Below are 26,129 nucleotides of genomic sequence, written 5' to 3'. Positions count from 1 at the left end.
GTATATATATGCATATATATATATATGCATATATATAATATAAAATGTGTTTTGTGCAACGTTTTTTTTTTTTTTTTTGAATTATAATCGAATCAATAATATAATTATATATATATATATATATATATATATATATATATATATATGTGTGTGTATATATGTGTGTGTATATATATATATATATATATATATATATATATATATACATATATATATATATGTATATATATATATATATATATATATATATATATGCATATATATATATATATATGCATATATATATATATATATATATATATATATATATATATATATATATATATATATATATATATATATATATATATATATGCATATATATATATATGCATATATATAATATAAAATGTGTTTTGTGCAACGTTTTTTTTTTTTTTTTTTTTTTGAATTTCCCTCCCTAGTTCCGCTCCCATGCAGCATTGCTGCTGCAGGGAACGGAACTAGGAAGTCCTCCTACCGACAGACGAGCGGCGGAGATCTCGCTGGCGGTCACAGCAATGAGAGCTCATCGCTGGATCGCCAGGATAAGGTAAGAGACGCTCCGCTGCGCTGTCTGCAAAGCTCTGCCCATTGACCCCGAGCGTGACTCGGGGATACCGCTAATAGCAGAAAATTCCTACCCCGAGTCACGCTCGGGGATACCGCTAAGGCGGTTAAATAGTGTCACAAAACTGTCCACTCTACGTGCAATGTTGTTCTAGCTTGTAAAATGGATGTACAACTGTATCATGGGCCATGTGTCAAAGGCTGAACAAGTATTTTCAAATCTAAAAACAGCTATTCAGAGCTGGCTCTGACTCTTGCACTAAAGTAGTTTTGGTGTTTTTCACATTACAAGTGTTTCTGGTATTAATGAATAATGTTTAGGGGTTTGAATAGAGCAGAGAAGGGCTAAAACACTTGTCAGTTTGTTTTTTCGCTGTATGTGTCCCAGGGAAACATAACTTCCCGTCCTGTAATAACTACAGGAGGTGAGAGTACATTTTTACAACATGAGCAGAGTTCCCATCTGAGATAAATCTCACCACAACGTGTGTCCCATTTTAGATTTTCCATCACTTTCTGCCTTAGAGATAGCAGTCATGCAGAGAGCATTAAGAAAAAAACTAAAAGGTTCTAACCTTTCCACACTCTGTCCAAAACCAAAGAAAAACACTTTAGCTATACATACACCTAAAATTTTTAGAATGTCCATGTCCCATTCTGATTCCCTGTCTCCCTACTGATAGTACAATATTACAGTATAGCTGGCTTCACTGACCAATTATGAGGTCTCGAGAGCTCAGGTCTAGGCATGGATTTCCTAGGTGAAATCTTGTGTTTTTAATTAACTAATTAATAAATTAATTAATTAATTAATTTATTTTTAGATCTCTGGGTTTCAGGCATTTAATTTTAGGAGAAGGTTGAGACTAATGGTAGCTGCTATTACCTGCTATTTAACCACTTAAGCCCCGGAAGATTTTACCCCCTTCCTGACCAGGGCCTATTTTGCGATTCGGCACTGCGTGACTTTAACGGACAATTGTCGTGCAACACTGTACCCAAATTAAATTGACGTCCTTTTTTTCCCACAAACAGAGCTTTCTTTTGGTGGTATCTGATCACCTGTGCGATTTTTTGATCATGCGCTATAAACAAAAAAAAAGCAACAATTTTGCAAAAACAACAATATTTTTCACATTTTTTTTATATGAAATTCAAAAAAAAAAAGTAAAAATCAAAATTTTTAACATTTTAGGCCAATTTGTTTTCTGCTACATATGTTTGGTAAAAAAGAAATCGCAATAAGTGTATTTTGATTGTTTTGCACAAAAGTTATTGCGTTTACTAACTAAGGGAAAGATTTTTGTCATTTTTTTTTTTAAACGAGTAATGGCGGCGATCTGCGATTTTTGTTTTGTGGGACTGCGACATTGCGGTGGACATTTTTGACACTTTTGGGGGTACCAGTGACATTACTACAGTAATCAGTGCTATACATATGCACTGTTACTGTAAAAATGACACTGGCAGGGAAGTGGTTAACTTTATTGGAGAAGGAGGGGTTAAGTTTGTCCCTAGGGGCGTGCTTCTAACTGTTATGGGATGTGGCTTGTGGTGTAACAACAGAGAAATATGATCCTACATAGCAGGACCGTATGATCTCTGTTCTAACACAGGGGAGAATGACAGGCGGCTTTGTTTACATAAGCCGCCTGCCTTTCTCCCTCTCCAGCTGGAGATCGCGAGTGACCAGCGGACATCGGGTCCGCCGGTCACACGTGCGGGGGGGGTCCGTGAACGAGCAGGGGCGGGAGCGCGCTCGCCCCCTAGAGCCTCACAGGCTAGTGACATACCCCTACGTCACTTTGCCTCTGTGGGGCTGACTGCTGCCGTAAATAGTCGTGCGGCAGTCGGCAAGTGGTTAATGTAGGTGACTGGTTTATACCGTTACAGATTTCCTTTCAATCAGACAATTTTTAAATTTTTCACCAAAAAAGGGCTAGATTTAAAGCAAACTATATATTTCAGAAACATGCCCAGACATTTCTAGAGTTATGATCTTCAACAAATGAGGCAGTAAAATTATCTAAAGTATAAAAATGTTATTTGAAGCTTAGCGTGTAAAGTGAAAAAGCAAAACAGCTTTGCTGGGAGTAAAGCATCAGGACATAAACATTTTAGGTATCAATTAAAATACAGGTGATTAATAATAAATTATGATGGAATACCAAAAGCAGTTATACTGTCAGCAGCTTATGAATCTATACAGTCACCATCAGTGAAATGAGCCACACGATATTAAAAGTGAAATAACACATACACGAAATGATAGCTATCATTTCATCAAAGTGTACTATATGTTCTCTTTTAAACTATGCTATGGCACAACTCCAAAGTCGAAACATCTACTTTTGGGGGCAGATTGGTGAAGGTCAAATCGTTTAAAATTCTGAATATATTATATTAATAACAATTTATAACAGCAGGCACTGCAGCTAATAATATGACACTAAGTTATAACATTACTTTAAGACAGTCTTTTAACAGTGGAAAAATAGTCCTTACATGCGGTGGAGAAAGGTGACTGTATAGTACACTTGACGGTGACCTAATCAAATAGCTGCAATACTTAACTATAAAATCTCTTCTTTTAGAGAGCGTCATTAAATATCAACTTGACACCTTTTTGAAAAACCATTTTATGGGTTTAGAAAAAAAAAAGTCCAGCTGAGAACGAACATAACTCATGAAATTATGGAAGCTAGCTATACTTTAAAGGATTTGATGCATTTAAAAATAGTAAAAAGGGCATTTTAGTATCTTTGCAGGAAACCTTTATAAAAAGAGCATGGGATAGTCTTAAAGTGGAATTAAACTCAATAATTTAACTGTTTTCCAAAACAGTTACACTAAAGGCATGCCTTGAATCATAAGCATAACTAGAACCTTCAGGGCCCTGGTGCAAGAAATCATGAAGGGCCCCCTTGGCCCCCTAACCAGGGCCCTTCCCACTTATCTCGGTGCTCTTTACTCCCATTGTGGGACCCTTTATTACGGTCCCACAACGGGCCACCTTCCTGCAGTCTTGGGGTCCCCCACGGTGGTGGAATGCCAGGCCCTTGTCACAACCCTGGTAGTCATGCCACTAGTGTCAGTAGTTTATTATTTTTGGTGTTTTATTTTTATATTATTTTTTTGTTGTATTTTTTTTTTTACAATTTTATTTTTTACTATTTATTACATTTTTTAGGTCCCTCGTTATCAGGGGTCTAAACAGACTCTTAATATCTCACTTTTGAGACAGAGAATGGGACTGAGGACAGATTCATCAGTCCCTTTCTCTGCAGCCACAGTTTCACAGAATTAATGAACAGGAATAGCTCTGTACAGAGCTTCACGTTCATTCATAAACTGAGGCATAGTAAACAAAGTTTACTATGCCCCAGCTATGAATAAATAAAAAAAACAAAAAAAAAACAGAGTCAGTGATCGGTACAGATCACTGACGCTATTCATTCAGACAATGACGGGGCCAAGTAAATTTCACAATACAATACTTGCCCCTTCCCCGCTCTTCATCCAATGAGTGAGTGGGGTTTAGGGAAGCACACAGGGGCCTGGGGCACCAGAACAGAGGTGGCAGGAGCGGCATCCACCTCCACTGCCCTCCTATCCAGGCATAAAGGGTGGCTACACGGGCATCCTGAAGCATTGGACCAGGTAGCAATGGTGACCCCTGTACATACGTCCCTGCCGTAAATGATAATAGCTACAATTGCTTGTCCTCTCAACTGATCTGTCAAGCCATCAAATGGCTGGTGTCATAACTGATCCCATGTAAAGCACCATGTTAACTGCAGATCAAACAGAGAATAAGCAGTTTTTTTGGCTGTAAAGGATGGAAGGGTTAAGTTCCACTTTAAAGGAAAACCACACCTTTTATCTTGGTATTGGGTAACCAATTATTATGGTTATAATGCAATAGTGAACTTTCCCGATGGTAATTTGTACGGCAGCTGGAATCCTCAATTATTTTTTATTTGACACTATAGGGTTCATTTACTAATTCTGGGGAGTGCAGAATCTGGTGCAGCTCTGCATAGAAGCCAATCAGCTTCCAGGATTTTTGTAAAGGCCTAAATGGTCAAGCTGAATTTAGAAGTTGATTGGCTACCATGTACAGCTGCACCAGATCTTGCACTCTCCAATTTTATGCTAGGTTCACACATATGTGTTTTTGAAGGCCACGTATTTCACCTTTACTTTTTGACCTTGCAATTTCCCTGTGATTCCCACACATGCATTGCAATTTTGCATGCGTGGGGCTGCCATTCATAATGAATGGCAGCCAACACGTTTTCATAGAGCAGTGCAGCCACTATGGGTGGTTGCGGGTGCAGGAATCTCTGTGATGCCTGCACCAGCAGCCACACACAGAAGTGTGAACCTAGACTTAGTTAATCAACCCCTATAAATAATTAGTCCATCATATGGCTTTGTATTAGTCATGTCACTAAACTTGGAAGGAAGAGTGTTTTCTGATCAGCCCATCCATTGGGGGCGCAGGGGCGTCGCCCCCTCATCCATGCGTCCGGCCCCTAATCTACATGCACGGTGCCAGACGCATGGACTCCAATAGAGGATTTTTTTTTTTGAAGCACGTGATTAGAGCCAGAGGCTCTAATAGGTTTCATAAAAGGGTGGGCTCAGGGTGCAGAGCACTGCGCCCTGAGCCCACCTAGTTGTATGGCAATTATTCGCTATTGTCACACTGACTCTCCTCCCAGCCAATCAGGAAGAGGGTTGTGAGAGCCGTTTCCTGATTGGCCAAAAGGAGAAGCGAACTTACTGGCAAGTGGCCAGGAAGAGGCAGAAGACACACGGCTGGAGGAGAAGCACATCGGCTCAGCCATCCAGCAGCTCCCAGAAGCAACCTCGGCTCGGACAGGAAGAAGGAGTTGGAACATTCGGGGGGGGGGGGGGATGTGTTGCCTGCTGACTGACTGACTGACAGACTGACCGGGGGTGGGGGGTGCATTGGTTTGCCGCCCCCCGCCCCCCAAATTATCGAGCATCAGCCGCCACTGATAAGACCCTTGGAAATACAAGAAGTCAATTTGCCAACTGCAACCAAAAATGATAATAGCTTTGGATGTCCTTTAAAATAAAGGGCTAGTCCATTCAAACTAGATTTTTTTTTTCATTTTTCTCTTACGTCCACAGCTGGAAGACATTTGCAGAGATTTGCTTCTGGTGTGTGACTTGTGTGCTTTTAACATATTTTTGCAAAAGTCTGTAACTGAATCCTTTTTTTTTTTCTTTTTAATTCACTTTTTAAATTAGGTCAGCTTAACTGACTGGTAAAACAGAATGCTGGGAAATTTATATTATCTTTTTTTATGTGAAGTACCACTTCCAAGTACACATTTTGTGAGGTCTATTTGGCAGGTGTGACTGCACTACAGGGCTAGTTGGACAGAATTATACATCTTTTAAAAGACAAAACAGTTTGCATGTATTCTTTTCAACTGTGTATTAAGCTGTTTGCCAGAAGTTCAGTTTTAATGCAGTAATCACTCACCGTTCTGAGGATTTAATATATGATGTTTATTGAAGGTCCACCCTCCCAGGTTTGAAGCATCCATCTCAAAGCCTTGCAAGGTGACTGTCCTCTTCTCCCATAGCACAAGATCTGGGCACGATTCATACTCATATCCAACAGATACTTTATAAAATAAAGAAAAGAAAAAAAAACAGTTTCAATCCATGTCCTTCTTTAAAGGCATGTTGATATTCCACACAATATGATCTAGTTTACAGGTAACTCGATCATTCGTAAATCAGATCTGATGACTCCAGTATTTGTTTATTACAAATATAAATCACTGATGTTTGTATGTCCTTATGAAGAATTTGCAACATTTTTCTTCTTTTCAGCCAGCAGACATGTTATCTCCAAATGAAAAAGCAACCAACTGAAATTGCATCTATTACTGTTTGCCTAAAGCACAGAGAAGTCATATTTCAGCTCAGAGAATGCTGAAAGCACAAAGTAACTAGGGGATGGATTATTCCTTACAATTACAGGGCACACTTACAGTCCTATTTGGAAATCTAGAACAGACCAATAGCCATTAAATGATCATCTTCCTTGTCAGGAAAGATACAATGGATAGCTTTTTGTTTTAGGCTTTTTATATAGGTTTACTCAAAACACTTTCTTCTTTGCCTATAAATCCTTTTAAACTATACTTAAAGTGTTTGTTACCCCAGCATTTCAAATTCCTGATATGTGCCTGCTGTACTATGTACTTGTTTGAAAAAGTATCCTGTTCTCTTTTTCTGCTTTGTGTGAAATTCCTGGTATTCCTGCAAGTCCCTCTACTTTCCTATTACAAACTGACCGTGCTAAGCAGGAGAGCACATCGTGGTAAGTTCCCTTGCTGAGCTGGGAACACAGCCTGCTCTCCTCTAATGATCAGACTTGTTCTGACATGCCCCACCTGTGCAGCCATTCACTCAATGTGCTGCTGCTTCTCCTCCCCCCAGCTCTTACGCTGCTGAGAACAGAGGGAATGTGATCACTTTAAAAAAGGGAAAAAAAAGGGTTTTTAAAATGTTTTTTTTTTATATCTATACACAAATGTTTGCCTTTCATTTCAATTTTAATCTGAATATGTTGTTTTTAAAAGGTGACCGTATACAATCACTTTAATAAACAGAACATGAGAACAATATAATTCTATTAGAGTAGCGGTGTACCTATTAATTGAGAGTTTAAATACTTATCTCTACCTGTTCCCACACTGTCTAAGGCTGGTTCGCTTTAGTGAAATTCCAGGCTAGAATCTTCTGGGAAACAAACACTTCTGGAAGTATCAGTCTTCTTCCCAACAGCTCTCAGTGGCTTATCACACCCACATCCACATCATTACAGGATGCATTAACAATGTGGAGGTCGGCAGGAGTAACCACTGAGCACTGTGGAGGAGCCAGGAGAATCCTAGAAGTTTGTTTTTACCAGAACACATTAGCACAGGGTTACTCTCAACAGCTAAAAATCATGAATAAAAACATACTATGCAAGCGACAATAAGCAGGCCAGTTTCAACCAAAACTATAGGCTTTGAGTATAGCTATTTGAACGGTTATACTACCAAGAGAACACAGAAACTGTGCTAGTCTGTTCATTTATAGCTGAAGTGGAGTGTATGCATACAATACCTTTCATTTCCCCTTCCCAATCCTCCCCAACACATTAAAGACCTAGTGATCAGGGATGATCGAACGGTTCGGGTCGACCATCGGTTCGACCCGAACATTGACTGTTCGAAATTCAGCCAAATTCCGAACTTTTTGCGGGAAAAGTTCGGAATTCGGCAACCAGAACCGACCAAAAGGCAATGGGACAAGAACTGGGCTTTAAAAGCCTGTGATTGGACCATAAACATCAGTAAAAGCCAATTGAGGGGCAGGAGGATGCTAGGAATGTAATTGGAGTGACTAGGGGGTCCAGAGGCCAATCAGTAGTGAATACGCCCCCCAGTATATAACATAGCCCCGCCAAATCTCTAGCACTGTAATACAGGGGCTGTGGAAGAGAGTGGAAGCATTTCTGTTACTCCTGCTGCAAAAGTGTCATTTAGCAATTATTAGTGTGAGGAAAGGGATATCTAGTGTAGTTAGGGTACTATATACCACTATAGTTAGATTCAATAATCTAGTTTCTGTAGGGAAAGTGTTAAGTGTCAGGGTGACCGTAGTGTAGTGTAGGGTGAACTGACTCTGACTGCTATGGCAGGGTGACAGAACTCATCCATGTCACGGTGACCACCGTAAGAAAAAGATAATTTTTCTTAGAATTTTTAGTAGAGCAGGGATGGGGCTCCGCTCCTTGTACGCCAGAGTGACCGAATTCATCCATGTCAGGGTGACCGCCATAAGAAAAAGATTGTTTGTCTTAGAATTGCAGTAGAGCAGGGATGTGGCTCCGCTCCTGTCACACCTGGGCGTTTTTGTTTCAGGCGTTTATTGGGCTTTTTGTGGACGTCTTTGGAGGCAGGCATGACATCTGAACTTCTGTGTAGGGGTATATATACACACACACATATATGTATATATACACATTCACAAACATATAGGTGTGATAGTAGCGGAACCCCATCCATGCGCTAATGAAATTATTTGCAGGGATGTGGCTCCGCTCCTATCACACCTATATGTGTGTATGTGTATATATACATATATGTGTGTGTGTATATATACCCCTATACAGAAGTTCAGATGTTATGCCTGCCTGCAAAGACGCCCAAAAAATGCCCAAAAAACGCCTGCAACAACACACCTGGGCGTTTTTGTTGCAGGCGTTTATTGGGCATTTTTTGGGCGTCTTTGGAGGCAGGCATAACATCTGAACTTCTGTATAGGGGTATATATACACACACACATATATGTATATATATACACATACACACATATAGGTGTAATAAGAGCGGAACCCCATCCCTGCGCTAATGAAATTATTTGCAGGGATGTGACTCTGCTCCTATCACACCTATATGTGTGTATGTGTATATATACATACATGTGTGTGTGTGTATAAATACCCTTATACAGAAGTTCAGATGTTATGCCTGCCTCCAAAGACGCCCATAAAATGCCTAATAAACGCCTGCAACAACACACCTGGGTGTTTTTGTTGCAGGCGTCTATTGGGCGTCTTTGGAGGCAGGCATAACATCTGAACTTCTGCATAGGGGTATATATACACACACACATATATGTATATATACACATACACACATATAGGTGTAATAGGAGCGGAACCCCATCCCTGCGCTAATGAAATTATTTGCAAGGATGTGGCTCTGCTCCTACCACACCTATATGTGTATATATACATATATGTGTGTGTGTATATATACCCTATACAGAAGTTCAGATGTTATGCCTGCCTCCAAAGACACCCAAAAAATGCCCAATAAACGCCTGCAACAACACACCTGGGTGTTTTTGTTGCAGGCGTTTATTGGGCATTTTTTGGGCATCGAGGCAAGCATGACATCTGAACTTCTGTATAGGGGTATATATACACACACACATATATGTATATATACACATATACACATATAGGTGTGATAGGAGCGGAGCCACATCCCTGCAAATAATTTCATTAGCGCATGGATGGGGTTCCACTACTTTCACACCTATATGTGTGTATGTGTATATATACATATATGTGTGTGTGTATATATACCCCTATACAGAAGTTCAGATGTCATGCCTGCCTCCAAAGACGCCCAAAAAATGCCCAATAAACGCCTGCAATAAAAACGCCCAGGTGTGTTGTTGCAGGCGTTTATTGGGCATTTTTTGGGCGTCTTTGGAGGCAGGCATAACATCTGAACTTCTGTATACGGGTATATATACACACACACATATATGTATATATACACATACACACATATAGGTGTGAAAGTAGCGGAACCCCATCCATGCAAATAATTTCATTAGCGCAGGGATGGGGTTCCGCTCCTATTACACCTATATGTGTGTATGTGTATATATACATATATGTGTGTGTGTATATATTCCCTTATACAGAAGTTCAGATGTTATGCCTGCCTCCAAAGACGCCCAAAAAATGCCCAATAAACGCCTGCAACAACACACCTGGGCGTTTTTGTTGCAGGCGTTTATTGGGCATTTTTTGGGCATCTTTGGAGGCAGGCATGACATCTGAACTTCTGTATAGGGGTATATATACACACACATATATGTATATATACACATACACACATATAGGTGTGATAGGAACGGAGCCACATCCCTGCAAATAATTTCAGAACCCTAGGCACTTTTTATGGGCATTTATTAGTTTTTAGGGCTTCAAAATGGTGTTTTTTGATTACCGAAGTTCGGGTCCCATTGATTTCAACGGGGTTCTGGAATCCGGACCCGAACTTTCAAAAGTTCGATCATCCCTACTAGTGAGTCTTTCCAGGTTGTCTTTGCTAGACATATGCAATTTGTTTTGGTCCAAATCTAAACTTGGACTAATTTTTGGTTATTCAGAGATTCGGATGTATCTGAATTTCCAAATAACAATAGTAACAAATGTTAAAATAAGTTTAATTTATTTGTGTACTAACGAATTCCAAATTTTCAGATTTATTCAAATTCGAATCTGTTGAAAATGTATCGACCGATCTGAATTCTGTCTGAAGAATAGCTGGTCATTATAGATCAGGCGGGGAACCCTTAATAACCGATGATTTATCAGCTGACAGCTGAATGTAAAGAAAAGAATGCCGGCAATTAAAAATAAAGGCGAAAAACCAGCATGGGGTCTCTACCTTATTTATACCAGGCTCTTTGGGTCTGGTATGAATTTTAAGGGGAACTCCTCACCAAAATTAAAGAAAAAAATTATATGGGGCCCCCAAAGTCCTTACCTGACCCTTATCCAAACATGCAGCCTGGCAGGCCTGTAAAGGGGGGGGTAAGCGAGCTCCCTGCCTTCTGAACTCTACCAGACCACATGCCCTCAACATGGGGGAAAGCCCCCCTACCCCCAGAACACCTTGTTCCTATGTTTATGAGGACAAGGGCCTCTTTCCTACAACACTGGCTAGTGGTTGTGGTGGTCTTTTATCAGGAGGCCCCCAGATCCCACACCCCCATGTGAATGAGTAGAGGTACATTGTACCCCTGCTCATTTACCGAAAAATGTTTTAAAATAAAAAAAACAGACAGTTTTTGACAATTCCTTTATTAAAAATAAATATATATATATACACACACATATATGTATATATACACATACACACATATAGGTGTGATAGGAACGGAGCCACATCCCTGCAAATAATTTCAGAACCCTAGGCACTTTTTATGGGCATTTATTAGTTTTTAGGGCTTCAAAATGGTGTTTTTTGATTACCGAAGTTCGGGTCCCATTGATTTCAACGGGGTTCTGGAATCCGGACCCGAACTTTCAAAAGTTCGATCATCCCTACTAGTGAGTCTTTCCAGGTGGTCTTTGCTAGACATATGCAATTTGTTTTGGTCCAAATCTAAACTTGGACTAATTTTTGGTTATTCAGAGATTCGGATGTATCTGAATTTCCAAATAACAATAGTAACAAATGTTAAAATAAGTTTAATTTATTTGTGTACTAACGAATTCCAAATTTTCAGATTTATTCAAATTCGAATCTGTTGAAAATGTATCGACCGATCTGAATTCTGTCTGAAGAATAGCTGGTCATTATAGATCAGGCGGGGAACCCTTAATAACCGATGATTTATCAGCTGACAGCTGAATGTAAAGAAAAGAATGCCGGCAATTAAAAATAAAGGCGAAAAACCAGCATGGGGTCTCTACCTTATTTATACCAGGCTCTTTGGGTCTGGTATGAATTTTAAGGGGAACTCCTCACCAAAATTAAAGAAAAAAATTATATGGGGCCCCCAAAGTCCTTACCAGACCCTTATCCAAACATGCAGCCTGGCAGGCCTGTAAAGGGGGGGGGGGGTAAGCGAGCTCCCTGCCTTCTGAACTCTACCAGACCACATGCCCTCAACATGGGGGAAAGCCCCCCTACCCCCAGAACACCTTGTTCCTATGTTTATGAGGACAAGGGCCTCTTTCCTACAACACTGGCTAGTGGTTGTGGTGGTCTTTTATCAGGAGGCCCCCAGATCCCACACCCCCATGTGAATGAGTAGAGGTACATTGTACCCCTGCTTATTTACCGAAAAATGTTTTAAAATAAAAAAAACAGACAGTTTTTGACAATTCCTTTATTAAAAATAAAAAACAAAAAAAAAAATGTCCCCCAAAGTAAATTCAGCATCAATCACGATGAACGTTGCGGCCGCTAAAAAAAAAAAGGTCTGCACCTGACGAAGGCTCCTGCTGTTTGACAGCTCTGCCGTCTGACAGTTCTTAAAATAACTAAGCGTTGGCGCCACCAAATGGTGTCACTGGCTGACCATGCCCCCTTGTGATATTATTGACCCAGCATGCTCGATCAATGATGTCCCAAGGGGGTGGGGTCACACAGCAACGCCATCGGTTGGTCCGCCCCTAGTGTCAGACAGCAGAGCTGTCAGACAATGGGAGCCTTCGTCGGGTGCGGACCTCTTTTTTTTAATTGGGGTGGCAGCACCGTTCATTATAATTGATGCTGGATTTACTTTGGGGGACATTGTTTTTGTTTTTTTAAATAAAGCAATTGCCAAAATCAACAGATAGGTCACGATCAACCACCTGGAGGTCATGGCTTCACTAAATCCATCCTCTTTGCCTTTTTAGTGCCCCAGAGTACAGATAAGTGACACTTCAGGGTTGACAAAAGTCAAAGGAAAAAAATACTCCCACCCACAAAAGACGTGGAACTTGATCAATCATGCCCCAAATAGACGCAAGCAAAAAATGTTTGAAAGCAGGGAAAATAATAGGTCAGAGAGGTGGAAAAACAACAGCAGGGATAGAGAGGAGATGGTCCTAATGAAACATTAGGTTTCTTAGACCAAAAATGACGTGGGTTCCAAAGATGTGAAAGAGAGTAAAAGAGAAAAATTGCAATATGTTTAGAAAATAAAATATTTGAAATTCAGCTTTAAAGGTTACCTGTAGTGATATTCGAGTTCAAAGTTCCTTGTCACATATTTACCAAGCTATTCCTAATTGCTGTGCTAAAAGAAGCGTATTGTTTACATAGTTCAACGGTTTAGGCTCAAATGTATATATAACTGAGCGAAACAGAGTAGAGACTCACTCCTCACTCTTTCTCCCCTTTCTGCTTGCTCTGTCCATAAAGGCCTTATGGCATTTCAATTAGATGTAAGTTATTGTTAAACCCACAACAGTAAAACCAGTCTGAATATGCAGTAAAGCATGCTTCTTATACTCTTTGTGGAACCTAAGGGGTTAATCCCCTGGATTGCGTAAAAAGGCTGTTTAATCCTGTCTTCCCTGATCCCTTTCTTCTTTTACTGTACTCAATCCATCTGCTGATAGAACAGAGACTCGGAGGCACTCTGCACATGTTCAGTTTAGAGTGCATTGCTAGAGAGTTTTTTTTTCTTTTTGGGAGAGCACAGGGCCACTCAAACAGAAAGTTAGGGGTCATGCAGCTTCATAGGACAGTCAGAGGAGAATGGAAACTCCTCTTACAAGTTTCAGCCAGTGCTCAGCCAGACACTGATAGAAGCACACAAGACTGCTATATACTGCTGATGAGAAAAGGTATCTAGCAGTTTATTTTTACTAAAATAATTGCATTTCCATGTTCTGTGTACTGTGGGAGACCAGATATAGCAAATGCAGGTTCCTGGGTTTAGTAACGCTTTAAGAAGACCCATGATGCTAATGGATGCACCCTGTATTCAACATTTATTTGTAAAAGAAAGACTTTGCATAAAAATGAAAACAGATATAAAACATCATTATTATAGTTTCCCAATAGGATTAGTAAATAGTGCCCTAGACAATATAAGGTATTGCATGTAGCTTCAGCTTTCTTAAAGTGGTATTTAGCTCAAAATGTAAAAAAAAAATGTAGACAGCAGGGTTTCTATGACAGAAAGAAACCTAATGGTCTCTTCTGTCATAAATGCTTCCCCCTACCTGTCAGCGGTAATGTATACTGAGCCACACATGCACAGTTCAGGGTACATTTATGGCATCTGCTCTGTGCCATGACTAATGCCTCGTACTCACGCAACGATTATTGGCCGACCGATCGGCCGTCTTTTGTCCAGTGTTGTTGTGTTGGTTGAAATGTGCTCTAGACTGCACACAAATTTTCTCGGCCAACAAAAACCAACTTCAGAAGTGATGTCATGTGCTGGTTTACTTTCCGTGTGTTTTTTCTTCTCTGAGCATGCCCAGTTTTGCTCATCAGATTTTTGTCTGCCGAAATCTGTACTGACTGACGGAAAATCGGCCGTTCTGTTGACGGCCAACAAAAATTTTATAGCCTGCACCCCAGATTTTGTACGGCCGAAAAGTCAGAGTCGGTTGTCGAAAGCATCATACTAACAAGCCGAAAATCGGCCGATCGGACATTGGCCGAAAATTCACGGCCAACTATCGATGCGTGTGTACGAGGCATAAGTGATTCCCATGCACATGTACGGAAGTGACATCGTCGAGGCCTGGCCAGTCAAGTGGTTGAATGAAGTAAACCCAGAAGGAATACAGGGAGAAGATGGAAGCTCTCAAGCAGCATAGTACAGTGCTGGAGGGTGTCCTTCACAGGTAAGTCTTTTATAATGTGCTAGTATGCTAATATTTAGTACATTATAGCATTAACCTGCAGGGGATCGTTTTCAAAAATCTGTTTGTGGAGTTTATTACCAATTTAAAGAGGAGCCCGGAATGCAGGGATTCTCAATAATGCAAATATCAACTAAGGCCAGGTTCACATATGTGTGATTGTGGTTTCGTGCCTGGGGTCTGGTGCTTGTTTGTTCACTGGTTCAGGTGGGATTCAGGTCCAAATTGTTGCCTGAATTCGCACCTGAATTGGACTCTTTTGTAATCTGCTCTGTGGCTGCCCTGGACCTGTGTGAACTGGTTTCATTGAGGACCGGTCACACTCGCATGTCATGCAAATTGAATGCGGGGCAACTCACATCCATTTCACACGTATGTGAACCCAGCCTAAAGCTAGTATGGTGGAGCTCTGGCCTGCTCCCTTTCACCCTCCCATCTGGTTATAAGTTGGAAAGACTTCCTAACTGCCTAATAGGGAGTTATGGGAAATTGGTGCAGACAGACTAGTCACTACACTAGACCTTACCAATACAAGCTCTTATTGCTATATACCTAATATAACTCTGTTTTTAAAGAATGCTGAAGCTACCCACAGGAAGCTGTCCATGTTAATGTGCTGGATAATGTTACTTTACCCTAATATGATACATTGTAGGATTTTATTGTTTATTCAGTCTTATTTGTAAGGGCCCTTTCACACAGATGCACTTAATAATGCAGTATGCATTTTGTTAAAACGCATATCAGGTTTTTATACATTTTTAATGCATTTTCAAGATTCCTAACTCCCAGTATACACCTATGAAACTTGGACATGTGACTCAAAAAAAAAAAAAAAACGCACCAGAAACGCACCACAGGTGCATTTTTGATGCGTCTTTCATTCATTTCAATGGGGAGGTGTGTTTTTATAACATGCGCTTAAAATGCAGCACGCACTGAACTAATATAAAAGAGAATAACTGCTGTATATTTATGGTTTATTTTTAATGTGTCCACCTATGTACATCATTTATTTATGAACTTTCACAGACTCGTTTAATAGGGCAAAAATCAAAGTGCAGTAACCCACAGTAGCCATTCATCATTTACTGTTTCCCTGAACTGATTTCAGTATAATGAAATCCAGTTGCTATAGGTTACTGCACTTTGTACTTCAGCTTCAGCTTTGCTCTCTGCACTGCTTCATTGAATTAGCCTGTAAAAGTAGTTGTATTGAGAAAAGCTTTTTAAGCTTCTCACACTGATATGAGCCATAAACATTTCGTTGGAATACTCAGGAGGTGGCAGAAAACAGTCTCAAAATAAAGTCTGACTCTTCTCTAGCAGAAAAGGCAGCCAAATTGAATTAACTTGAAAAAAAAATGCATTGATTCTGTCCATGGCTTTTTTCCAAATTCTCTATTAATAACTTGACTACCGTTCATTTTCAGATTTCATAACCCATCAATTCATTTTGTGGTGTAGAAGAATAACGATTAAGCATTCATCTGAAGAGAACAGGCGCCTTCTGTGCTTTCCCAATCATACACTGTGTCCAAGACTTTGTCCACCAGACAGTTCTGCAAGTTGTATTGCCCAGTGAAATTATTTTCATAGCAGCTGTCAAGGTTCAGCATGCCTTTCATCTAGCTTATTCTAATGGAAGTAATGTATGTGCTTATTGACCAGCTAGAGAGTATGCATTGTGTGTACTGTAAATAAGGAGTTTTTACTTACCTGTAAAAAAAAAACTCCTTTCCTGGAGTTCAATACTAGACACAGGTTCTTTTAAGACTTGACCATGGGGTTATGAGCTGCCATCATCAGATGAGGACACTGGCAAGCAATGTTGTCAGGACAGCCCAAATAACCCCTCTTACTCAATTCTTCACTTTTTTATCAAGCAAACAGAGAAAAATGCCAAGACAAAGGGGAATGTGTCCTGTACTTTACAGCAAAAAAAAAGGTATTTTACCGATATATATATATATATATATATATATATATATATATATATATATATATAGTGCATCTGGAAAGTATTTACAGCGCGTCACTTTTTACACATTTTGTTATGTTACAGCCTTATTTCAAAATTAATTAAATTAATTATTTTCCTACAAATTCTACAAACAACATGCTATAATGACAACATGAAAGACATTTGTTTAAAATCTTTGCAAATTTATTAAAATAAAAAAAAAAAACTAAAAAAATCACATGTACATAAGTATTCACAGGCTTTGCTTAATACTTAGTTGAAGCACCTTTGGCACCAATTACAGCCTCAAGTATTTTTAAGTATCAGGCTACAAGCTTGGCACATCTATTTTTGGCCAATTTCTCCTGTTCTTCTTTGCAGGACCTCTCAAGCTTCATCAGGTTGGATGGGGAGCATCGGTGAACAGCCATTTTCTGATCTCTCTAGAGATGTTCAATCGGGTTCAAGTCTGGGTTCTGGCTGTGCCACTCAAGGACATTCACAGAGTTGTCCCATAGCCACTCCTTTGTTATCTTGGCTGTGTGCTTAGGGTCATTGTTCTGTTGGAAGATGAACCTTCACCCCAGTCTGAGGACCAGATTGCTCTGGAGCAGGTTTTTATCAAGAATGTATCTGTACATTGCTATATTCATCTTTCTCTTTTCCTGACTAGTCTCCCAGTTCCTGCTGCTGAAAAACATATCCAAAGCATGATGCTGCTACCAACATGCTTCATTGTAAAGATGGTATTGGCTAAGTAATGAGTGGTGCCTGGTTTCCTCCAGACATGACGCTTGCCATTGAGGCCAAAGCATTCAATCTTTGTTTCATCAGATTAGAGAATTTTGCTTTTCAAGGTCTGAGGGTCTTTCAGGTGCCTTTTGGCAAACTCTAGGCAGTCTGTCATGTGTCTTTTACTGAGGAGTGGCTTACGTCTGGCCACTCTACCATTCAGGCCTGATTGGTGGAGTACTGCAGAGATGGTTGTTCTTCTGGAAGGTGCTCCTCACTCCACAGAGAAATGCTGGAGCTCTGTCAGATGGACCATTGGGTTCTTGGTCACCTCCTTGACTAAGGCACTTCCCCCCTTATCCCTCAGTTTAGCCAAGATGGTTCACTCTAGGAGTCCTGTTGATTCCAATCCTCTTCCATTTACAGATGATGGAAGCCACTGTGCTCAATGGGACTTGAAATGCTGCAGAAATTCTTCTGTATCCTTCCCCAGATCTGTGCCTGGATACAATCCTGTGTCAGAGGTCTACAGACAATTCTTTGGACTTCATAGCTTGGCTTGTGCTCTGACACACACTGTTAACTGTGGGACCTTATATAGACAGGAGTGTGCACTGTATGTATATATATGTATAGATAGATAGATAGATAGATAGATAGATAGATAGATAGATAGATAGATAGATAGATAGATAGATAGATAGATAGATAGATAGATAGATAGATAGATAGATAGATAGATAGATAGATAGATAGATAGATAGATAGAGATATATATGCATTTCCTAATCATACAGTAGCAAATGAGAAAGAATTGTATGATTTAACTATTTCATACTTCCTGTACCCTCATCCCAATGTAAACAGAGAGAATTCAAGGAAGGCAATAGCTGACTTTCATACTGCATATAGCCTGCAGGCAGGACAAATTGAGAATCCACGATTTGTACGAAATCGTTTTTTGAAAATTGAACTCACATTGTGTGTACTACTTTTAAACAATAGTGTGCTTTTGAGCAGCACAAAGAGAAGGTGAAGTCCGAGACCCCCAATCACCTTGTCTTTCTGAAGAACTAGGAAAGGTTATTTACAGGCATCCAGTTCTGTGACCCATCCCACAGTCAAGGGAATATCAACAGCAAAGCCATCAAAGCTAGCGACAGTAAAGCAGGATAATAGACTGGTTCTTGAGACAGCAAGTCTGGTCGATCCAGAAGTGCCCACAGAGAATCTCCTGGGAGTCAGAGTATGTCCAAGTATTGAGTCCTTCTGGGCCAATTTGGTGCCACCAAGATCATCAGAATGCCTTACATCCCAATCCCGAGTGAAAATGGACGAACATCACTGTCTCAGATGAGGCCCAGTATTCTCATGAAACATTGGACTACTAGAAACATTTTTGAGGGGAGGGTCTGGACATGAGATCAGAGGGTCAACACTTCCAGGATAAAACCCAGGCTTGGGCTGTGTCCAAAACTAGAGTCAGGTACTCCAAATAGTGGGTTTAATCCAAAGCTGACTTCTGTAGATTGAGAATCCACATAAAGCTTTTATGTGTTTGTATTGTCCACTTTACACTGGGGCAAAGTGATCCTTTAAGAGTAGGTTGTTCTGATATCCAATAATGTGGCTTCCTTGGGAGTGCAGCAGTCCAAGGATTAGGGCAAGCACCTTGGTGAAAACTCAAGGGGTCATGGACAGGCCAAATGAAGAGCCACAGACTTCAAACACTGTTCACTCACTCCAGATCAAAGGATCCGCTGACGCAGGGAACACATGGTAATATGTAAATATGCATCCTTAATATCAATCAATGCTAGAAATCCCCCTGTGACAGTGATGCAATTACAGACTAGGCTGATTCCATCCTAGAACCTTTTGACCCGTGTTGAGGACCTGCAAGTTTAGAAGGGCGCAAACACTACCATTGGGCTTCAGAACTGTAAACAGGTGTAAAAAAAGCTCTGAAACTTTTCCTCAGAGGAGAACAATCACACCTAAAGAGTTAAGTTACTGCCCGGCAGTCTGAAGGACCCATAATCTTGTCAGAGAGGTGGACAGGTTTGAAGGCATAAAGCGGGGAGGCAGTAGAGAGCAGAGCTCTAGCCTGTACTTCTGGGGCACCACTTATCCAGTCAGCCTCAATGGCCAATAGACATCACCCCACTTGCAAGAGAGTGGCGCCAGCCCTTTATTGTATGGAGCTCATGGTACCAGACTTGGCTGGCTTAGCCATGTAGGACATGCAACAAAACTTAGTGGATGATTTGGCTTTTGAAGTCAGGAGCTGGGAGGGACAAAAGGAGCTCTTCCAAAACCCAGAAGTGGCAAGCTTAATTCCCACTCTTTCTGCCTGTGACTTTCTTAATAAATGAGTCTATTGGCTCTTCAATGGGTCATTTCCCATGAAACCAAATCCTTTCTAAATACTTCTTACAAACTGTCTCCACAGACCAATTTCGCAGCCAGAGAATCCTGTACATCTGTACTGACATGAGTTCCAGGTGAGAGTTTAGATGCAGTGAGTCTTCCTAACCATCTTTGCAGTAGCTACTGGGAGGAACTCCAGTTTTTGGAACACTTAGGATTGATCCAGGATACCTTTGGCCCTGACTGCCGGAGTTTGGCAAACAGTAATTGACAACAACAACTGTTGCATGGGTAAACTCTACAGAGCAAAATAGGCTTTCAGAAGAACCTCAAACGTTTTGTTTTGTTCACTGGATTTTTAAAAACTGGGAACCATAAGGAATATGTTTAGGCAGGAAATAGCTAGATCTGCCACAGGCATTTTCCACTTTATGTGGTAGGCTTCCTTCACTGGGTACTGCTGTGCAATCCTCCTGGTGTATACGATTTGCCTGGACACATTCAGACGACCTGTACTAGTAGTTGTACTGGAAAGGATCAAGTATGTTTCTTGGACTTGGGAATAAATTCCATACTGGTGAGGTGACCTTTGGTTCAGCCAGTGGGGAGAGATCTAGCTTCAAACAAAAGTGAACCTCAATAGTTTCATTCAGCTTAGGACAGGTTTAGGGTGACTGATCATCCTCCTGGGAGGAGTTCTCAGACTCCAATGAGTCACCTTCCACTTGTATATCTTCCTTCCCCTCCTCACCTTCATCAGGAAGCAATACTGCTCTGATAGATAAGTTAAACATTGAATATAGGCTGACTGACCGCCAAAGACACAGGTGTAGTGTTTTGGAACCCTGCCATAAGGGCGTTGAGTTCCGCTGAGGGGTACTCACAAATGTAACCATTGCAGAGGATGTTGCTGCAGATCAGAAGGCATGAATCCATCCTGTGTTTCATGACTGAAGACTGCCGGATATCTTTGTTAAGGCTGATGTGGAAACCTGGGCCAAATCCAGGGCAGGAGGAAAGTTTGAGTTGCAATGTGTCTACCTGTAGGACTGCTTGCTCAAGTTGCTGTCAGGACTCAGGGAAAGGCTTTTATAGAGAGCGGGATTAGGGATGTAGAATGATCCAATGCATGCCTGAATGTGTTGCAGGGACTGCACCAATATCTACTTATCATGTGGAAAATGGCACACGCTATGCTCATGGCTGTGATAAACTTAAATGATGCACATTAGGCCATGGCCACGACAAATATGTGGGAGCCCCCCTGAAACACACTGATGTTTGTTGGCCTGAGGTAACCTGGCCACCCCAAAGTTTTGGTCCAGTGTACAGGGATACCCTGGTGTTAAAGGGGTTGGGGTGGACCCACAGTGGAAGGGGTAAAGCCCAGACTCACCACACAATGGTACTGGCTCCTTTTCAGGGGAGAACCCACCAGGTGGATTTCCCCACCTTCGCATCTTCAGGAAGGAATACCCTCTCCTCTTTGGAGAGGGTCTTCAGTGACAAAACTGCCAGAATTCAGATCACCACTTCTTTGGACATGTAAAGCAATTTGCAGCAAACTCTGCCACATTGTACTGCTGTACTGAGGGTGAGCACCATACACAGATTCAATGCCTAAGGCAACGTTAAAGGCTAGCCCCATATCCTCCATGTGAAGAGGTCCAGGTACAAATCCCTGTGCATTATTGCATCCAAGGGGAGAAGGGGTTTCTCCATGAGAAGAACCAAGCATAATCTTCAATCTTCCAGTGATATCAGAATTACAGTCCAGAAAACTGCTCTTAGTAGGGGGAGGGGTCCTCTATTACCTAAGAACAATTAGCAGGAAGGAAAGTCCCCCCCCCCCCCCACCACCACCTTCCGTGGCTTTCTTGGGCTCTCCCGTCCCACAGGGAGACCCGAGCAACCAGCCGGCACTTACAAGGGCTAATCAGAGAGCTGAACAAAGCCCAGATCAGCTTTGATCGGCTGCTATGGTATCCATCTTTGGTAGCCCAGAAGCGTGGACCTGACATCACTTTCGGTTTACCTGGATGTCAACAGCGCCATTTTTAAAATCAAGAGGGTTTGAAAACACTGATCTTGGTGTAATTGAATGCTTTTAAGGGCAAAGGAGGGATATGGGGTCTTATAGACCCCAGATTTCTCCATAAAGTGTACTCCAAAAAGAGTACCCATCACATGCCTATTGCTGTTTACATTCCTTATGACAGCAATAAAAGTGAATAAAAAAGAAAAAAAAAAAAAAACAACAGTGTAAAAATGTAAAACATAAATAGTTCAAAACATTTTTAAAGTGCCCCAATCCCCCTATGGTCATGCTCAAAGGCAAACGCATGCACGCACGCACACACGCAAACAGCTATTGCCGCACACATGTGAGGAATCACAGGGAACATCAGATCATTAGCAATCATTTTAACACTAAAAGTCTTCTGTAAACCTAAAGTGGTAACCTATAAAGGCATTTAAAACATAGCCTATGGATAGTATAATTTACGTAATTTGTCGCCGTTGAACAAGGGTGCGCAATTTTAAAGTGTGGCGTGTTTGGTATCTATTTAGTCGGCGTAAAATCATATTTTACATTTTACAATAAAATCGGGCTGTGTGTTGTGTTTTTTTGCATTAAGATTAAAAAAATATATTTTTTAAAAACAAAATTGTGTTTAAGGAAGCGCTGCACAAATACTGTGTGAGATAAAAAATTGCAAAACCAACTAACTTATTCTCTAGGGCCTCTGCTTTAAAAAAATATATAATGTTTGGGGGTTCTAAGTAATTTTCAAGCGGAAAATGCTGATTCTTACATGTAAACAAAAAGTGCCAGAAAAGGTCTGCTCTGGAATTAGATATACAGCATGGTAGTGTGCAGTATATAAAGTACAGTACAGTGTATACAGAGGGGCGATGTGGAGTATAGTGTACAAGTGTAGGAGAGTGTAGTACATAACACATACCTCCCAACTTGAGATGGGAACAAGGGATACCTATTAGAAAAAAGTATGTAGAGAAAGGACACACACCCTACCACGCCCCCTTAAAGGAGAATTATACAAAAATGATTAGTTAAACTCACAAGTGCTTTTTTTTTAACCACCATTGTTCATTTATATTTGCTATTAGGCTTGACAAATACAGCAATTTAGAAATTGGATGAAAGGTTTGGCACTGGGAAACACTTTTTTAACCTTCTTAGCGCCATTCCCGAGCGTGACTCGTGGGTTAGACTTTAGAGCCAAAAGCGGTAACCCCGAGCCACACTCGGGGTAGCGCTAGGAAGATCGCTGGATCCTGGTAGAGGTTTTACTTACCTTTTCTCCGGGATCCAGCGAAGTATGCGGGCGGTATGCGGCGGCGGAGCTTCCTCCCGATCGTCTGCGAGCCCCGGCTTCCGTCTCCAGCGACGTGACGTTCGCAGGGGGGTGGAACCGGCGGCAAATTCAAATGTAAAACACACCAAACACACTGATACCATTCAAAATAAAGAAAAATCACATTACATTGCCCCCCAGTACCCTTTCCTGCAGTTTTACTGTACTATATATATATATATATATATATATATAATACATATATACATGTGTATATATATATATATATATATATATATATATACATATATATACATATATATACATACATATATATATATATATATATATATATATATATATATATATACATATACATATATATATATATACACGTATATATGTATATATATATATATATATATATATATATATATATATATATATACACGTAATTCTTGTGAATGAGCAGCCCAAACCAACTGTATACATTATATATATATATATATATACGTATATATATATATATATATATATATATATATATATATATATATAATATATGTATACAAATGAGGAGGAAAGAAGGACAGAGGGACTTTGTTCTAAATCAGGGACAGTTGGGACAGTCTCTCGATGTCAGGGACAGTTGGGAGCTATGCATAACATACTCACAATATACACAGAAGAGTCCTGTGGAGAGACAACACAACACATGCCATGTAGAGCTGGTTTATTCTTTAGTGGAGCACCTGACAGAGCTTTGTTTAAAGGCAGTTATGACTCACACTGAGTCCTGCAAGGACCTTGGTGAGATGCCCAATAGAGAGTCAGTCAGCGTGTATAAAACCAAAGAAAACCGTATAAGTGGCTACATGATCTACAGGCTTCACTGAACTGTTTCCAATGCAGTTCTGCCTGTGCAATTTGCTTGCAACAATTGAGGTGAAGAACTCATTCTGTTTACCGTTCCCTTTTCTGTGTGAACAATGTGCAGTAATTTCCTAAAATATCCTCTGCTACATGCAATGGATAGTTACATCACCCATTTGGACACAGCATACTTTATTGCTAGTACAGCATGTCCTCAGCGATATCTAAGCAGATATGCACAATTTTTAAAGTGTTTCTATGGTCAAAATATAAAATCATATATTCTTTTCCACATTGTATTTCAATTATTTCTAGCCTACTCCTATTTTTCTGAATGTCCTTGAATCTTGTAAACCTACTTTGTGAAGCCCCCCCCCACACATTTACTTGAATTTTGTGACATGTACAGCATATTGAATTTATAAAAAATAACTATTGTTTGTATTGTTATAGCAATGCTGATGTTATAAAATGAAAGCGTATTCTATGACCAGAAAACTCCTTTAAGGTTCCATCAAAAAGTATTTTCACATTTCTACATAGCAATCTTTCTAAAGTTATACTTGGTTTTATACTTGCTTCTCAAGTTTAAAGTACAATATTTTGATTGACATTTTTTACATGCAAACTTCAGTTTCAGATTCAGAATACTTTAATAATCCCAAAAGGAAATTATTGCAATAAGGCTACAGTACATTCAACAAAGACAACACAAGATCATGATAATGAACAGAACAAAGCACAATGGCAGAATAAAATTACCAATAACATTAATAAGTATAAGTAAAACAAATTAAACTATACTCTAGTACAATGGTGTCCAAACTAGGGATAGTCCGATTATCGGCAAGGCTGATATGCACTTTCCCCGCTATATTTGTATCGGCCCTGGAACTGACCGATATTGCCGATATTTTTGTGACGTCATTCTGCCTTCTTAGGCCACCTCTCTCACCTTGGACAGCCTCGTCTGGAGTCAGGACTAGTCTTGCGGGAGTGTATCACAGCCATAAACCCACCCACAGAAGCTCAGTGCCAGCCAGCCACCCACATCTTCAGGCCCTGTACCAGCCAGCCACAGGCACTGTACCAGCGAGCCAGCCATCCACCCACAGGCCCTGTACCAGCCAGCCATCCAGCTACCCATAGGCCCTGTACCAGCCAGCCACAGGCACTGTACCAGCCACCCAGCCACTTACAGGCCCTGTACCAGCCAGCCACCCACAGCCCCTGTGCCAGCCAACCACCCTCCACAGGGTGCCAGCCAGCCAGCCACCCACAACAGGGTACCAGCCAGCCAGCAACCCACCACAGGGTGCCAGACAGCCAGCCACCCACAGACAGGGTGCCAGACAGCCAGCCACCCACAGGCCCTGTACCAGCCAGCCACAGGCACTGTACCAGCCAGCCACCCACAGGCCCTGTACCAACCAGCCACCCACAGCCCCTGTGCCAGCCACCCACCCACCTACCACAGTGTTCAAGCCAGCCACCCACCCCAGGGTGCCAGACAGTCAGCCATCCACCAAAGGGTGCCAGACAGCCAGCCATCCACCACAGGGTGCCAGCCAGCCACCCACCACAGGGTCCCAGGCAGCCAGCCACCCACCACAGGGTGCCAGACAGCCAGCCAGCCACCCACCACAGAGTGCCAGACAGCCAGCCACCCACCCACCACAGGGTGCCAGACAGCCAGCCACCCACCCACCCACCACAGGGTGCCAGACAGCCAGCCACCCACCACAGGGTGCCAGCAAGCCAGCCATTAAGCATTAAACAAAAATGAACATGTTCAGTACCAGATTTGTGTCGAAAATTTTCTTTATTTTCCAAAACTTTAAATGTACAAAATATCGGCCCATAACGGCCGATACCGATACGTTGTGACCAAAATATCGGTATCGGCCCTGAAAAAAACATATCGGTCTATCCCCAGTCCAAACCCTTTGCTTGCTTTTATCTAGCACTTGGGGTACTGTTCCATCAACTGACACCAACAATGGGGCATAATTCCTGTTGCTGACACCAACAGTGGGGCATTATTCCTCCCACAGAC

General features: G+C 41.1%; 1 protein-coding gene across 4 annotated transcripts in view; it reads right to left on the bottom strand.

Annotated features, from left to right (window-relative positions):
* The window catches only part of TENM1 (teneurin transmembrane protein 1), a 1,047,296-nt gene that overhangs the window by 258,618 nt on the left and 762,549 nt on the right, over window positions 1-26,129 (bottom strand). For all 4 annotated transcript variants that reach the window (XM_082262885.1, XM_082262886.1, XM_082262887.1 and 1 more), the window contains one exon: window positions 6,110-6,253. In XM_082262885.1, coding sequence (XP_082119011.1) covers window positions 6,110-6,253 — 144 coding nt within the window. The remainder of the gene's footprint in view (window positions 1-6,109; window positions 6,254-26,129) is intronic.

Source organism: Pelophylax lessonae (genome assembly GCF_965119305.1).
Source record: "Pelophylax lessonae genome assembly, chromosome: 7".
Classification (NCBI taxonomy): Eukaryota; Metazoa; Chordata; class Amphibia; order Anura; family Ranidae; genus Pelophylax; species Pelophylax lessonae.
Note: the sequence above shows the minus strand (reverse complement) of the source record. Positions and strands in the feature narration are given on the sequence as shown.